The sequence below is a fragment of the Rhamphochromis longiceps genome, linkage group LG3 (assembly GCF_057381845.1).
Source record: "Rhamphochromis longiceps isolate RC_006_pf linkage group LG3, R_longiceps_female_GT1.1, whole genome shotgun sequence".
Classification (NCBI taxonomy): Eukaryota; Metazoa; Chordata; class Actinopteri; order Cichliformes; family Cichlidae; genus Rhamphochromis; species Rhamphochromis longiceps.
Genome location: NC_140559.1, coordinates 49517506 through 49535486, shown reverse-complemented (window position 1 = coordinate 49535486; position 17981 = coordinate 49517506). Strand labels below are relative to the sequence as shown.

Below are 17981 nucleotides of genomic sequence, written 5' to 3'. Positions count from 1 at the left end.
TCTTTTATATTCAGAGTCGCAAGAAGAACAAATAAAAAGCATAATTGGGAATTATTCAAATTCATGCATCTCATAATTTCCCTCCATTGCCTAAATGTGTAAATTTGATCACAATCAATGATAATATGAAACATTTGCTGCATGTTTGATCTCGTTCTGCTGAAAACAGAAGCCAGCCGTAACCAAAAGAGCATAATTAGTGTACTTACTGCTATAATCTGGTCTCCAATGTGAATACGGCCATCTTGGTCTACAGTGCTGTCTTTTGTTATGCTCTTAACAAAGATACCAGAGGGCTCTGAGGAATCAGAACAGTTGAGACACATAAATGGGTGAAGACATTAAATGTGTTTCAATTTGTGTTTCAATAAACGGAGGGCACTTTTTACTAACTTTACAAATTACAGATCCCTGAATATAATCAGAAATTTCAAACTATTTACAGAACGATCAGGTGTTCGGCATTCAATAAGATGCCACACAAATTATTTGTACCACTCCACTATAAAGGAGAACGTCACAGCCTGATACCTGCAGGCCTGACAGCAGCAGGCGTATCACTGCTCCTGTTTCTACCTGGTTTCTACTCTGGTTTTACGTGGCCTATCAACACAATTTAAAAACTGGCATATATAATAGAAATATAAAATCTCCATATTATTTTTAAAAAAAATCAGTTTTTCACCTGAATTCTTATCTCCAACATAACCAGCAATAGTGATCCCGAGTCCTTGGGTGTTCTTAGTAAGGCTCACATCAAATGCCTCAGCATCCTCTTCCTCGTAGCCCTGCGTGTAGACGCAGAGAAATGAGTCAGCATCACAGCAGAAACCAAATGAAAGCGATGTTTTACTTTGGAACAGAAGAAAGAAAAATTGCGGCACATCAAAATACATTGTTTAACTTTGATTAATGAGCGCTCAGTACCTGTCAGCCAAAAATAAGACTCACAGTTACTGTGTGTGATCACAGGGATATGATGTTTGTCATTCACATTGTGAGTCACTAATAATTCAATCAAGTCAAAATAGAAGCGAGTGCTGAAAATGGCCATGAAATTGCTGTTTGTAGGAGGCTCTGAGCTTTTTTTTTTCCTTCTTTTTCTGGGAACGTAAAGCAAAGTGTGAGTCACAGGTGATGCAACCTGCAATTTTCTTTAATTGCATTTGTACTGGCTTGTCAAGCAGGAAGAAAAGATAAAACTGGATATGAAGGACCTGAAGTTTATGTGTGAAGTTTTTTATATATATAACTGTGTATGGTGTGTCTTGCATGGCAGGCAATTACCATCAGGATGACGGGTTCTCCAGAAAACGCTTTATTGCGAGGATAGTGCGAGTCATAAAATCAATTTGAATGAGACACGCGTCTCTGTGATGTAAAAAAAAATTAAAAAGAGGTATTTGGGTTTACAGAGGAACAGATGCCCTTACCTGCTGTTCGCTGACAGTGGGGAGCACCACAGGCATGACAGAAGCAGAGGGAGTCTCTTCCAAAGGACCTCTGGTAACAACCAGCTTCACCCTGTTCCCGCACTGCCTCAGGACCTGGGCCACCTGGTCGCTGCCCATGCCGAGCAGGTCGGTGTCTCCGATTCTCAGGATGTGGTCCCCGCTGTGCAGGCGGCCATCCTGTGGCAAGAAATGATTTCTATATTAACTCTGCGCTCATTATGGCATTGTCACTCCTAAGTGACAGGTAATTCTGTGCTTTCCTGCAATTACTCATTACACATAACTGACAGGAGTCATCTGTCTAGAACACTGAAAGTGTCATTGGCTGTGAGCGATGAAAAAAGACATGTCCTAAAGAAGTGACAGACACAGCTAAAGAGTCACCTGATCAGCAATGCCTCCAGGAAGTATAGTTTTGACTATAACCCCGGTGGTTTTTCCTCCAACAATACCAAAGCCAAGACCGGTGCCATCGTTGACAAGCTCAATCGTCTCCACATGTTGCCACTGAGACAGTAACAGAAGTGAAACACAATGTTACCCAGTGTCTTATTAGGAAAAATGTACATCACTTAACAGGTATGTTTGTTTTCTGTGTCGTGGTGCTGGATGGGGATTGCAGAGCAAAGAGCAAAGTGCATGTAGTTTCTTAAGTCCCCACATGGAAACTGTGTCAGATCACAACACGCTCCTTGCAGAGGCCCCACTGGTGTGTCAGTGTACTCATTACCGCGCTGGAGTTGGCTGATAATGTGCTGGCAGCAGAGGGCGTGCGGGACACTGCAGGACTGGCCAGCTGAGGTATTGGCCCTCTGGCCACTGTGAGCTGCACCCTGTCTGAAGCACTCTGCAGGATGCCTATAGCCTGCTGGTGGGTCACTGTCTTGTCCAGAGGCTGGCCATTAATGGCCAATATCTGGTCGGCTTCTTTGAGTTTCCCATCGCTGTAACGGGGAAGAAGCATGCAGCAGAGGCAAGGACACAGAATGAGAACCCTTATAGTCACCAGATACCACATTATAGCTTTAATCTTTGTACCTGTAACTTTGAATTTGTCTTTGGGTGAATACATTTAAGGGTGTTTATATCTGAAACATGAAAAATGCAGCTTCCACTCTTTTAGGATTGGTGTGACGCAACATGTGTTGCAACAGCTCACAACAGCTTTACTCTGGTATTTCCTGGCAAGTATAAAAGTATCTCTAATCTCCCAAGACAATCTGTAAACGCACCCACCTGACTGTCTGAAACAAAGTCCTAGAAATTTCAAATTAGAAATCAACAATTAACCAGATGCTGAAAGAATGTCTGGAAGACTGCATAGCAGCATGTTTTTCCTGCATACCAGTGAGCGACACTTCCTGGTTGAATTTCCTGGATGAAGATGCCGAGCTCTCCGCGGTTCTCGCTCTTTAGGCCCACCACGCTGAAGCCAAGACCTCCGGACACTGGCTTCTGCAGATCCACATGCGTCACATAACGTCCCTGCGTAATACACACACAAACCTTGTATTACATATATATATATATATATATATATATACATTGGCCTTGTGCTGATTCACTAAAGCATCAAAGCTACAGGCAGCCTTTAGAAGTCTATTTGAAGTGCCTCGAGAGAGGAGCACTGTGTGGAGTTTTCTTCTTTTTTTGACTCTCTTTGAATGTTTGGTTTGAGTTATAGGACTTATTAAAAAGTAATCTTGCCTATTTTTGTGTAAAAAATCAGTAAAATGTTAAAAGATTGACAAAAAAAGTCTACTGGGGTTTCAAAATAGACTTGCCACAATAGCATTATTTTAGCTTATGCGCATCCCTTTTCTTCTGCATATCCAGTTCTATTCTATTCATAAGCCTATCCCAGCTGTCGTAGGGCGAAACACAAGGTACACCCTGGGCAGTCACACAGAGAGACACTTTGGACTGTGGGAGAGAGCCTGAGTACCCACACAGACACGGGGACGACATGCAGATTCCACACGCTTTGTCAATATATGCCATCTAGCTTAAACCGACAATAAATTAACAAAATGTTAGCACGCATTACAATAACTGCCTCCCTTCTAGCTGTTTGTACCTGCGCCATGGAGTGGATAATATGTTCAAATTCTTCGGATGACGTCTTCCCATTGGCGTGCGTGGGAGCTGGGGTGTCTGAGCAGGAAACATGGCTGCCATTGGGCTTGGCTGCTGTGAGATCACTCCCTCGTGATAAAGGGACACTCCCCTGAAATGATAAAACAGAAATGTGAAAACTACAGATACCTCCCTGACACTTCTATGTTTACTCCTGGATTTTGGATCTTCCTTCTACATTCCTTTAAAGTGAACATGAAACACTACATATATAAAAGTTTACCCATCTTTCTCCTGATTGGCTGGCATACAGTGCTGTAGTATATAGACAAAACATAAAGAAAAGCATAATAGGTCCACATTCAAACACATGAATGCTATTGAATCAAATCCAAAACTGCTGGGCTTTCAGTTTGAATGGGGCATAACAGCTCAGAAAATCTCCAAAGCGATCCTGTACACAGCAGCAGTTGCTGGCTTTAATCCAACCAAAGACAATTAAAAGTTTTAAGGGACAAAACAAAAAAAGGCCCATTATGCCTCATTTGTACTCTGAACATAAAGATCTTGCAAATTAAATTTTAGACACCAAAACTCTGGATCTGAGTGTCTAAAAAAACCACCGAGATGGCAGACAGTTTGTTATCCCTCCATGATTAGCTGCATCTATGGCACTCTAATCCTTCAGGAGATAATAGCTCTTAGCTGATGTTCCAACAGTGATGAGGCTCCAAATACAATATTTTTATCGGGGCCAGGGAGAAGCATCGCTGGCCATCTGGATGCTTTAATATGCTCGGCTCTTAATTACTGCAATGACTTTACTTGTGTGACAGATGAATTACATGAAGGCGACAACTACATAAAAGAAGTGTTTTCCCGATTTCATTAGCCAAAGGGTGTAATGCTTATGACTTTCCGAATTGGATTCAAAAGGACGGACGTAATGCACGGCAATAATTCTATAAACACTCCATTTGGCATATGGCGCTGCCAGGCTAAAGCTGTCCTTGTGAACTTGTGAAATTTGCATTAGGAAGTTGGACTGTGCGACTTTCAGAGCTTCGAGAACATGTACTGTACATCACGCTTCCTTTAAATACAGTCCCAGATTAGCACTCAGAAACAAAACTCCATTGGACAGGATGCATTAGTGCCGCACACAGCAAACAAAACCCCGTGGGCCCGGCTAAGTTAGCGTAGCATGCTGCTAAGTTGCCGTGCTCATGCATGAGCTTTGTTAGCTGGGGCCCAGCTAAGAGGATTAAAGTTCCAGTTTGGTTCTTGAACATTTAAGAAATTGTTTCTGCCCCACTTCACACAGTGGCAGCGGCCTCTTTCTCATTGGAGAGTAGGGCCTTGTCGCCATAGCGACGTGGGCTAAGCAAGGCCTAACTAGCAGAGCCAGAAGATGGGCAGTGACTGTGTGTGTGTGTTTGCGTGTCAGCCTCAAAACACAAAAACAAACCATCTCCCCAAATTGGTTCTGATTTACACGGCCACACAAACACAACTTGGGTCTGAAAGCCCCAAAGAAACATAACACACTTATAGTTGTTGCTTTTTTATCTATTCATTTCTCAAAAATATTACTATTGTTATAACACAGAAAAGGTCCATCCTTTGGTTTGAACGAACTTTAAGTTGAATGGCTGCTTCTTAAGTTTTCTATTATAAAACAGAGGAATCTGCACACACACACACACACACACACACAAAAGAAGGTACCTATTCTTGAAATAAGTCAAATCGCTGGCGCACAAAAATGCCACGGGGCTTTTTAAATCTAAATTCCACAAGAGGTAAAAAAGCGAACATCCCTTCCTCCCAGTGCATAGCTCGCATACTTTCGTCTCTTTCTCTGAAACGCTTACCCTGGCCCCTTTCCTCTGTGACTTGAGAGCGCTTTCCTTCCACTCAGATGTTTAATTCTCAATGGGGAGAATCAGCCAGAAAAAAGTATCTCTGCTCATGTACCCATATTATATCTGGCTTGTGTGGACCCTGACAGCAATTTGGCCATAGCGGCAAACACTACTGGGAATGGGGATTGAAAGGGTGAGGGGAGGATGTCTTGACATAAGCCAGAAGTAGAATCAGTGAGGTCACCAAGGAAGCAGGGAGAGATAAAAACCTGAATAAGGATATCAGAAACATTCCAGCCTAGCTGAGGTAGAGCTAAAGCAGGAGTTCCAGTTTTATCTTAGAAATTCCTTTTTTTTTTTTGTCATGATGCTGAAAAAACTACTGACAAAATCCCACTGCAGGTTCACTGAATACTGTTACAGGCCGGTCAGAGTGAACGAATTCAGATTGTCCCACAGACATGTAGAAATAGACAATAGCTGACCTGTAAGAACAGACACTTTAGCCACAACAGCAGGCTGGTCAAGGTGCAAAAGGTGAAGTCAATCAAACGCTAATGAGATTGGGAAAAGAACAAAGGAGGGAAGTAAAAGCACAGGAGGCCGCATGAGGAGCTAACCTTCAAAATAAAATAGGAAGTGCGCCAAACAGTGAGGCAGAGGAGGATGAGACGTGATGACGGAAAACACTCAACATAGAATTACAATAAATACGTGTTTAAGGCACTGACCATCCCTTAAATGGTTGCTGTCTGGAGTTTATGTGTGTTAAATATTAGAATCTAGCATAATTTCAGTGGTCAGAAGCCAAATATTCTCAAAACGCACCAGTCAGCCCAATAACTCCAGCATCACTTCCACTGCATACACAACTTCAACACTCAAGAAGGCATTTAGTGCACACAGTGTACGACATGTAACTAACGGCAGTATCCAAAATGAGTCCTGCCACAACTGTCGCCAGTGTGAAGCCATTTTGAGACAACTATTGATAAGTTATATTAATGTATAAATATTACATTTAAAGTAAGTAGAAAGTGTTTTTAACCATCTGTGACATCATATAATCTCTATCCTTAAGACACACAGTCTAAGAAAAACATGGCATAAGAAATGTGAGCCAAATTGGAGAAAATATAAAACTTTTAAGCAAAAAGGTTTGGGGTTTACCTGATCTCTGAGATGCTGGACAGACTTCTGCAAGGCCAGGATCTGATGGAAGAGGGGGCTCTGGAGCACTGACTTGAGCAGGCTGAGCTTCTCCTCAGTGGGCACTTCTCCCCGCTCCTTGAGTTTGGCCTGGAGTCGCTCCACCGCCTGCAAGGCACGCTGCGTGTCTGCAAACCGTCGCATGTTTCAGTGACAGCGCCAGAGTGAAGGCGACGATGCAGGCAGCCGGAGGTGTGGGAGTGACAGAGGTGGAGAGAGGTGGCGAGGACAAAGACTTCATCAGTTCATGGGTGAAGATAGCGAGGGTGGGAAGAGTGTTTGGATATTACCTCATTTATTCATTTAGGCATCCTGATTTAATTATTAAGAGGATTCTTTTAAAAAAAAGCCTCCACAACCATTTGAAACATGACTTTAACATATTTATGTTTAACAATAACTCAATGACTTGTAAATGTATAGGCTAGGCTTAGTTAAGGCCGGTTGACTCTCAACAGGCCTATATCAAAATCATGTAGCCACAAGCTTTTGCACAGAAGAAAAAAACTCAATTTTCAATGCACTGCTTGTTTTTGGAATAGCAATGTTTCCTTTTCTTGACTTTAGGGTCAAATGGTGGGTTACACAGGAGCGTAGAATGAATGGTTACCAGGAGGAAAAGATAAAAGGACTGGGACCTCCACGCTTTGTTTGCTGGATCCTCTATAAGCCCTACAACCGAGTAACTCCAGAGTGGCTTGTTAGTAAGGATGGGCCAGCCAGACGTCATCTGAGCAAAAATGAAGCAATTTCAGAAGCTCACCAACTGTGACTAACACCTAATAGGCCGTGCACGAGGTCCAAAACACTTTTTGCACTGAAAAGCTTTGCTGTTTGAACAAAAAGTTGTAAATAGGCCAATAACACTTGAGCCCTGTAAGATTTTTTTCTGCTCACCACTGGCTCAGTCCAGACAAATGTAAAATTTCCACTGTCCTTCCCTCCATGTGGATAATTAGGAATACTAAATCAATGTGGCATGGACAGTTAGGTCCATAAGTGTCTGAACAAAGACACTTTTCCACAAAAGTATTGCATTAACTGTTTACGAATTGCAGTCAAGCTAACATAATTTTTAATATAAGGACTGTAAGAACCCATTAGCATAAGTTAATGCTGTTTTTCGCCCGTGTAGATGCTGCTAGGTGTTTACTGCAGTCACCTTCATGTGCTGCTTGTTTGAAGCCCTTTGCTGCAATTAGTTTTGTCTTTAGTAACTGAAAAGCATGCTCTGTTGAACACTAGGTCCCTTACATGTTCATTGAATTGATTCTGTAGTATTCTTTGGGTCATTTTCCATTTACACTCTGAAACACCATCCAACCAGTTTTGCATTTGGCTGAATCTGAGAAGTGTATAGCTCTTTATACTTCAGAATGTATCCTGCTGCTTTTACCAGCATCCACATCAACAATAAACACGTGTGACCTAGGTCTACCTGTAGCCTTACATACCCATAGAATAACATTGGCTTCACGTATGCTTTGGATCGTGAACTGTTCCTTGCCTTCTCTCATGCTTCTCTCTTCCCATAATTCTGGTCTAAGTTAACCTTGGTTTCATCTCTCAAAAGACTTTTTTCAAAACTGTGCCGGCTCTTTTCGATTATTTCTGGTCTAGTCAAAGTCTAATCTGTCCTTCCTGGTGTTGGGGGTAACCAGGAGTTTGTACCTTGTTGCATGAAGGCGTCTCTTGATTGTATGATATGCCTACATCCTGGAGTGTAGTCTTGACTTGGTTATATGTTGTTGCAAAGTTGTTTTGATTAGTCGTTGAAGTAATTCTGTAACTACCCATTTTAGTTTTCTTTCGATGTTGAATGCACCAGACTGACGAACTCTCTGACAGGTTTATTTGGGTTTTTCAGCTTAATGATAGCGTCCCTCATTTGCATCATTGTCTCTTTAAAACCTCAGATTGAGAGTTCTATTGAACTGCTAATGCTGGCATAAAGTTCAACATTTGGACTCATTACTTCCCTCATAAATGAGTAATGAGGGAATCGACCTCACCTGCCAATGAAACTACTTGTCAGTCAAATGTCCAACTACATTTGAACGTCTGAAAATGGGGTGCTATGTATAAAAATGACGGTAATTCCTAAACAGTTAATGCAAAACTGTTGCAAAACCCCTTGAATTAAAGTTAAAAGTCTGCACTTCAGTCACATCTTGACTAATTTAATTAGAAATCCACTGTGACTGTGTACAGAGGCAAAATCACAAATAATGCGTCACTGTCCAGAAACCTAAGGACCTAACTATGTGTGAGTTTGCAGAAGAAAAGGTGGTCCTTGAGCAAAGCCTAAGGAGTCACAGATACATCAGCCAAATGTGCTAATTGCCATAGACCTACTGGGAAAGAAGATGATATTTACCAATGGCAGGAATAATGAGCTGACTAAATGTTTAACTGTAGAGTGATAAAGAGTTGAAATACGTTAAAACAAGCTTCTTTTTTTGTGAAACCCAACCAATAAATCTGTATTTTCAGCCAAAATGGACTTATTAAAGATCTGGAGCTATATGAAAACTCTGATTTTGTTTTTTAATAATAACGCAGAAACGATGCTTAGGCTAATTTAGAATTAGTGTTATCAGTTTTTCCAGCAGAGCAGTGCCTGGAGCACACGTATTCATCACAGTTCATCATTTGCAGCTGACAAACACACAGTCAACATTCGCGTCCTGAGAGTGACCACAGATTGCTGTTTTAAAGAAAGAAGCTGGCAGCACCAATTTGGCGTCATGCTTGACAGTTGGGCAAATAAATCTCTATGGGCACAAACAAACAATCAAATTTATGGCAACATTATCAGATATGGCAACATTGGCAGCCCACGGACATTGAACTGAATCCAGGGCCTCTTACGCTGGTTGAGAAAACTCTCAGCTTAAGCCAAATGTGCAAAGCACAGCCAGCAGAGACGGACACCCAAACCCCCGTGCAAAAACTGCTCATTTTTAAAAGAAGATTTTCTTTTTTTTTGATTATGGCAGTGTTGAATCTTAATTAAACCGAGTACTGGTACTGGATTCAGCAGTCTGCTATCATGACCACATTCAACCCTAAAGCTGGTTCAATCATGGATGAAATCATGAATATTTTATAGATGCCTGGCATAAAACAATTAAAAAACCAAACACTTACCCATTGTTTCTATCATTTTTAGAGCGTCGGATGAATGTGTAGTGTTCCCTTCATCAAGGCCTGAAAATGACAAATTCAGTATTTAATGTCTTTTTGTGAGCAATCAGAGAACTAAATATTAGACCACTAATTCACGCTGTTTCCTTTTATTTTTAACTTCCACAAAGCTCTCAGAGCAAGAAAAATGGCTAATGCTCTTCCTGGGTTCTCCTCCCAACTTACACATTTTCTGTTCAAAAGATTAACATTAAAAAGAAACTAGATTTATTTCATTTCTGTTAGGTCCATATTTATCTCTGAAGAATGCTTCACTGTGTGCATCAGAGCACCATTGTGCTGAATAACTATCCCAGTTTGTCGAGTCTCTCGACAAACCGGCTGCCAGAAAAGCGCTTCTACTCAAGCTTCTTAGTTCCCTTGTATTCCACTAATGCTCTTATTGATGAATAAATACCAAGTAATTTACATTACTGAAATTTCATACAGCCGGTATTAGATGAAGCTTGAGTATCCATTTTGCTTTTATCAGATAAATATCACCTCACTTCATACAACAATGATAATTAATTATCCTCTCATACAACAATCTTATAAGCTGCTTTAAAACTAACACAACACCCTGCTAACATGACAATTTTCGTATTTAATTGTTGTTCATTTTTTTCCTTATAAATTACAAGTTTACACTGACTTTTTATTTACAGTGTTACTTAGCTCATAAATGAGTGTTTAAACTGTTGGTCAATATTAGGAGTGGGGGGTGGGCGAGCAGATAGAGCACAGTATCGCACTAATTTAGGTGGTGATATTGTATTAGTTCTGCGACACCAAAAAATACATTTTTATTAGCTAAATTAAAATTCGTTGGGTATTACTACAAACAAGATGGATCATCTCGTGCAACACCAATCTGAGATAATGGTAAGTGTGCAAACTTACTTTACACTGGCTTGACCAAACTTGTGATTGTCCAGAGCTTGAGGGTAAGGTAAGGTGATAGCACAGGTCACCTGATACGAGGTAACCTTTCTGCAAATAGTTGCAGACTGACTTGGAATGACTGCAATCGCTCTCAGGGAGATTGTCAAAGGTTTGCAAATAATTGCTGTCTAATTTACAGATAGATTGAGTCTTTGTCAATGAGCACAACGCGAGAGGACTCAACTCCACTGGCTGCCAGTTGTTTGTATTCTGGTTATATTCCCGTAGAGCCGGAAGGCTGCTGAGTGTAAATGTAATAGTTATGCAGACAGATTACATGTAATTGTCAAACTGACCCCAATCAATCGTAGATTGATATTATAGCACAGTGAGCTGGTCTTATGGCAACATTAATGTCAGGTTTTAGTGACAGTGCTGGTGTGTTTAATTGTCATTTGCCTTTTCATTATCATTGAACAACAACATTATGATGGTTACCACTGGCTTTTATAATGTCTATGGTAACACACAGCAAAAGAGGAAAAAAGCGCTTATATTCTGCACAAAAAAATACCTAAAGGGATACCTGATTATGAAGTAATCAGCTCAGGAATTTATAGTTATTATTTTAAATTCCCTAAAAGCTGCTTCAGTAAATCACCCTTGCTATTGACTGGTGTCATCCTGCTCACTGTTCCTTTCAGACACATATTTTCTGACTATTTTACCTGGAAAAAGTCTTAATTTACCAATATTTCATTGTACCATTGTGCTTGAAATCAAAGTCTCATTTTGCACAATGGGTGGATTCAAACATCTATGTGAAGTCTGGCTATTTGTTCTATCGAATCTGTCAAAAAAAATATATCTTTGTGAAACTGACTCCAAATGCTGCCTTGGAAAAAAAACTGTTACCTTCAAAGTGCATGCAATCAGATCAGAAAGGCAAGAGAAGGAGCAGTGACTCCTCTACTGTGTAAAAAAAAAAAAAAAAGACAGTGCCAATAAGCTCATAAAGACTCTCAGTACCTTTAAAGCTTTAAAAGCTAACAGTAATGCATGATGAAGGTGATCATGTTGTTTATATTTACCTAATTCTTTTAAGGGGTGCTTGCTAACAGAGCCCATGCAGGGAACATGGCACTTGGCTGCAGAGAGTGGCTTTGTAAGCAAGCATAATATGACTCAGGGAGACGTTACACGATTAAAGGAGATTGCTCAGACAATTAAAAGCCCTGTATAGACTCTCAGAATAGCTGCAGTATCTGTGGCAAAAGGATCACCACAGCTCTGGTTTGTTTATGCATTTGCTTCACTCATTACTGCATGTGTCCTACCTTTTATGCTGAGTGATGAGCTAGTATGTTAGCCGTGTATTTCACTCATGTAGTGGTGTATTTATGTAATAAATCTGCCTTCACACGCACCTTACAGTCACTTGTGGCAACAGTAGTATACTATATGTGGGTTTTTTTCAATGACATATGTGGTTCAGTGTCTGAAAGTAGCTTTACCATTCCTTAAGTGAATCGCTTAAGGATGCACACACTATAGTGGTATGTAATGAATCACAGAAGGCCGGAGGAGCTCATTAGCCGCTATTACACACTAGATATCAGCCTCCAAAAAAGTCGTTTAGCTCCGCGGGTAGCATTTCCTTGCGAAAATAATCATTAGTGAGGTTTGTGGCGAGTATAGTTAGCTAATAAGAAAACGCAGTTATTTTATCGCGGAGTTCCTACCCACCAAAAATCAAAGAAATTAGCACTATACCCGTGTTATTTCTTGCTTAATAAAGCGTTTAGTACGTCGTATTTGTTTAAAGCTGGTATATCCTGCCCAGGTTCGGTGGTGTTTTGAATACAGTCGACAAGGCACTCGGGACAATCCGATTTTCTCAACCCCTCCTCCTCCTCCTCTTTCCCCATCTCATCTAGCAAGAAAGCAACAGGCTTCCCGACGCGGGGACGGGAAAGAAGTTACACACTATCAGGGCTCTGTATGGCCACAGAAAATCGCCCAAGCTGGCTTCTTGCAGTATATATAAACACTTTTACTTGAAAAAAAAAGCCTCTTGGATCTATTTAAAGGCAGTCTGGTGTGATTATGTGACCAACCGCTACAGAAGACGTCTCACAATGTTTTCCTCTAATTAGCGACATTAAAGCTAACAAAGGGGGTGTCTAGCTTGAGAAAAGCTGAAGTTAGTACACACCGAAGACTTCAGTAACGTTTCCTTAAGCGAATCCCGTTTAAAGAGAGTCACTTACATGAGTGTGGACGCTCTGCTTTCCCGGCGGCCAGGATCTTGAGCTATCCTCTGTTGTCCTGCGGCTAACGGCGCACTGACTGGGGCTTAAAGATGGGGCGTAGAGTAACTCGATCCTATGTGGACACTTCCAGCGATAGCCGCACCGACAGTTCAGCTGGGGCTGAGGCGCCGCTTGCTGGCTGCCCTGACAACTAGGCCCTACATACATGGAAGAAGGCCTGGCTGCCGTGTAGGGCCAGAGCTAAAGTCCCAAAAACAAAGCAAACTCACATAAACTTTAAATGCACACTTAAAAAGAAGTGCAATTTCAACAGTACAATTAAGTTTGTCTGCAGAACAGAGAAATCCTGCTCCTGTAAATGAAATAACTATTTGTGCATAAATTGTAAGAAATAAATGTGTAAAATTATCTAATTTCTCAGATTAAACTGTGATTATAACACTTTTTTTGGGGGGGGGGGGGTTATTTAATAGAAAAGGATCTTGTTTAAATTACTGTTAGAAAAAACCCAGAAATTTATATAGATTTTTTAAAAACATGAATCTTTCTGTTATTTATTTGCTTATTTGTTAGTTTGGTGTATTATTAATGAAAACAAGGGATTTCTTTATCACTAGGAAGAGCTGTAAAACTTTTCAAAATACATTTTAAAGTAAAAAAGTTATGGCCTCCCTCAAATTTTCCAAAGCTGTCCAGTGAGCCAGATCAGAGCCTTCGCTGGGTGGCATTTGGGAGAGGGTGAGAGGTAATGTCTGTAATGGACATTATCTTGGCTAGTATCCTCTCACCCATCACCTCTATGGAGTCTAGGGGCTGGCCAGGATGGAGCTGGCCCTCTTTACCACTCCTGCCAAAGTGCTACCCGACTTAATAGATGCTGTAACAAGAGAGACAGAGGGGCATGAGGGGTTAACCTACCCTGCCTATAAACCGACATTTAAGTGGAGAAAAGACAGCAGAAAACAGCTTTCCAACTGCTTTCATGGGGCAAACAACAGGAAATTACAGATAAATCACAGCAAAACTTTCACAGAAGGTTATTACCTGAAAAAAGTTGGTCTGGGAGACAAACACACACAGCCCAGCGATTTTGTCTGAGGCAGTTAAACTTGGCCCTTAAAATTATTACTTTTGAGGAACACCTGACCTCAGCGACCCGAACGTGAATCACAGGTGCAGAAGTGTATTTGTTTAAGTGCCCTTGAGCAAACACACAGTCTCTAAAATGCATAAAATACACTATAAAGGAAGAGTAATATTGCGCTCATTCATATTAGATATATTGAAGTTACCGTGAGGCCCATGCCTACCATGGCTGGAGCCCGGGGATGTATTTGTTTTAATAATTCATGTTTTCTCTGCATTTTTTTTATATGCTGCACTAATTATAAACAATTCAGCGAATTGTTGGAACGGTTTTCAGTCAATCCAAAGCATTTGTGTGAGAGTCCAATCAACAGGGCAGTTTATGCTTCTAATTAAATATGACTCCCATGCACTGCTAGCTTGTTAACCACATACAGCTCACCCACACACTTATGCATGAATACTTCATGCTGCCACCCACACAAGTTCATGGAAAAGCTAGATATTTGTCTAATATGCATTTAAGTGTAATGAACAGTATACTCCGTGCTTTTATTACTTCACAAGATGATGTGATTTTAACTCAAAATGCAGAACATTTAGTAGACACGAGAAAAGAACTTGTCATCTGTTAATTGTGACTCAGATCTAGCAGCACAACAGAAATGTAGCAGTGCTGTAATTTGCATTGTTTTCCACATTGTTGCAAAGGAAAAGCAACTATTAGGCACTGGCTGGTCAAGAAAGCCTCTTAATACTATTTCTGCCCTCTCCAGAATTGCTTTTATTTTTATGGATCAAGACCTCAGAGGAGAGCAGGAAAGAACAGGGTCAGTCTGTAAGAAGTCATTTCACCAACGAGGAGAGGGATACAAGCTGCTTTCAGGGAGCTGATACTGACTAAATCCCTTCACCATTTATATCTTTACTTCCACCTCCCTGCTTATCCACCCTGTAACTCCCCTCTTACTCTGACAATAAGCCACTTTTATGTGGGAGGTCTGACTCAGCCAAATGCTGAGAAAGACAAGAGATTGAAACAAGATAGAAAGGAAGAGAGGTGGAAAAAAACATCTTAGCTCAGTGTTAAGCAGCTTCAGCATTTTATATTTTTATACCTGCCTGTCACAGGCCTTCAGCATTAGTCATTGTTTGAGACAGCCTAGTTAAATCTGTCATAAATGGATTCAGATCTCTTTTCTCAATACTCTGAAAAAGGATTATTTTAGCTGCATTTAACTGTTTTTTGGACCAATTCAGCATTTGATGTACAAAGCTTTGCAAAAGTCACAAATCATCCCTTATGTCCTTATATTTTGCTTCCAAGGAGTCAGGTTTTATTGCTCTTGAGCAGTAGTTCTCCAGGGTTTCTGAAGGTCTGTCAAAGTTTATCTTTGGTCACGGGCTGCTTTTTACTCATTCAAAGAGATATTAGCTGAAAACTTGGCATATTTCGGCACAGCACCTCAGAAACTGGGCAAGTGAAGTATAGAAGAAAAAGTAGCAGACCTAAAACGTTATCTGTTGCAAATGAACAGTATGTGAAAGCAATGTCCTTAAGAAAAAGGTGGGAAAAAGACAGCAAAGAGTTGACACAGGACATGAGAGATGCTACTGGACCTTCAGTTGATCCGTTTACTGTTACTGAAGCCTCATCAGAAATAGTCTCAGTGGAAGAGTGGCTGTCAAGAAGCCTTTCTTAAGAAAGGGAAACAGGGAGACAAGCCTGAGATATGCCAAATTACACAGCAACTGGACTGAAAATCAGTGCCAACAAGTCTCATGGAGCAATTAATCCACATTTGAAATTTTGGGTTCAAATCATTGTCAACAGAGGCACTATGATGGGTTGGAGCTGCATTTCAGTCAGTAATGTTCAGGGATTCAAATATTATTTACAGAAACAATGAATTGGAAACATAATTACACAGAAATGTACAGTCAGATTTGGATCCACCATGCAATACCATCTGGAAACGACTGACTGACTTCATTTTTTAACATGACAATGATCCCAAACACACTGCCGTTGCATTAATATTATACCTGGATAGAAAAACACACAGTGGAACATTATCGGTCATGGATTGGCCTCCTCAGAGCCTGGATCTCAACGTTATTAAAGTCATGTGGGATCCTCTTGACAGGGAACAGAACAAAAGGGAGCCAAAGAAGAGCTTTGAATGTCATTCAAGAAGCCTGGAGAACTATTCCTGAAGACTGCTGAAAGAAATTATTATTATTTCACATTTTCTGAGCAAAGGAAAGTTCAAGTTAGTTGTTCAGTTCTACATTTTATACAATTTATTATTTAAATTTCCAAGTGTTCAAAAATATGAATATAAGAAAGTAAAATGTGTCAGTATTTCAAATTTGATACTCATATGTGTCCAATATTAGAGTTGGTGTAATTTCTAGTACAACAATCTAACTCTGCACCTTACACATATAACAATAAACTCCCAGTTCTGTTGGGACCAAAGTCTTTCTATGTGACTATATGTGACTGTGCTAACAGTAACAAAGGGACTGGCACACTTAATATCCATGTTAACATGATTAACACTATTACCAACATATATGTTGTGTGAATAGTGTGCGGAAAGCTAATACACAGTACTTTGCACCACTTACGTTCACACAGCCTGATTGCAATTGACTGTGGAGATTAATCCGACGAGTGATTATTCAAGGGCGCTGTGATTCCGCAATACAACAACATTTTAAAAAAATCACAGTTACTTCCTCTACACTGCACGAAAACTACACATTTTCATGAAAAGTACAGCTTTCTAGATATCATGTTTTGTTGGAAACACACTTGCTATATGAAGTCATATGGTGTAATAAAAAAAAAACCCTGAAGGAATCACAAATTCAGTGTCTGAATCATATTGGCAGAGTGAATGCTGGTATTGTCTGACTGTCTTGATTTATTGCCAATAAATCCATTAACATTCAAATAGCCTTTGGAACAAAATTTTCCCAAATGGTATAAAAAAAGCTCACGGAAAGATCTGAAAGTCGTACTTTTATTTTTCATATTAAAAGGTCTAGCCTGAATAATTCACTAAGTACTTGTGCAGCACTCTATAATACAGCTTCTTGACCACTGTGGGAGTGCGTGTTGGGTCAGTGCTAGTAAATGGCAAAACAAAAGGAAAAGACTAGAAGATTTAAGAGTTTTAAAACTAGAAGGTTGTCTTGATAGCGGCCTTACAGTAGGTATTTCTAGTCTTGTATCAGTGGTTCCTCAGGGTCAGTAAACTGAAAATTGAAAGTTTGGCCTGATATTGTCGTCGAGCAAAGGTCACATGAATCGTAGGAAATCAATAAGCCTGGTCCTGTTGGGAATGTGAATGTGCAGATGGAATTTAATGCCGGTCTCGGGGCTACTTTTGAAGATTTTAGACACTTTGAGAGGTCGTTTTGTGTCTTGGAGGGTTTAGTCAGAAGGGAAGTCATAGGGTCACCCAAAAATCAATCACCCTCTGCCACTTGAGAGCATGAATGTCCGTGGCAAATGTCAAGCCAATAGAGACAAAAATAAAATCAAATGAAAAGAGTTTTTAAATGACTGCTGAACTGCAACCCTTGCTTTTCCTCTGGTACTCAGCACAGATCCGGGTCAGACATGCAATACTAAAGTAAGAAAAACGAGTTTACAAGACAATGGTGGTATATTGCAAGTACAGTATAATCAATAAAGAGCTTTACGTGCTATGAAAGATTAGAGTATATTATTTCAGAATTTCAATGTGCAATAACCAACAGTTGTGATATGAGTGAACGTGATTAGTCATCAAGTATCTTAAATGTGTGAGCGTTGGCATCTGTGCCATTACTTGGTATTGTTAGGTGTGGCTGTGTGCAGGCAGGAATAGGACCCAAGGTGCAGACTCCGGAGACAGACGTGAACTCAAAAAAGGCTTTAATTTAATACTCAA

General features: G+C 40.4%; 1 protein-coding gene across 6 annotated transcripts in view; it reads right to left on the bottom strand.

Annotated features, from left to right (window-relative positions):
* The window catches only part of mpdz (multiple PDZ domain crumbs cell polarity complex component), a 50314-nt gene extending 37225 nt beyond the window's left edge, over positions 1-13089 (bottom strand). For 3 of the 6 annotated variants that reach the window (XM_085400197.1, XM_085400194.1, XM_085400196.1), the window contains exons 1-10: positions 12946-13089; positions 9755-9814; positions 6566-6732; positions 3532-3681; positions 2800-2939; positions 2185-2398; positions 1839-1961; positions 1434-1631; positions 686-788; positions 210-298 (exon numbers count right to left, since the gene is read on the bottom strand). In XM_085400197.1, the coding sequence (XP_085256323.1) occupies positions 210-298; positions 686-788; positions 1434-1631; positions 1839-1961; positions 2185-2398; positions 2800-2939; positions 3532-3681; positions 6566-6732; positions 9755-9770 (1200 nt within the window). In that variant the 5' untranslated portion in view covers positions 9771-9814; positions 12946-13089. The remainder of the gene's footprint in view (positions 1-209; positions 299-685; positions 789-1433; positions 1632-1838; positions 1962-2184; positions 2399-2799; positions 2940-3531; positions 3682-6565; positions 6733-9754; positions 9815-12945) is intronic. The other 3 variants (XM_085400191.1, XM_085400192.1, XM_085400193.1) reach the window with 1 other exon arrangement.
* Positions 13090-17981: the final 4892 nt, after the last annotated feature.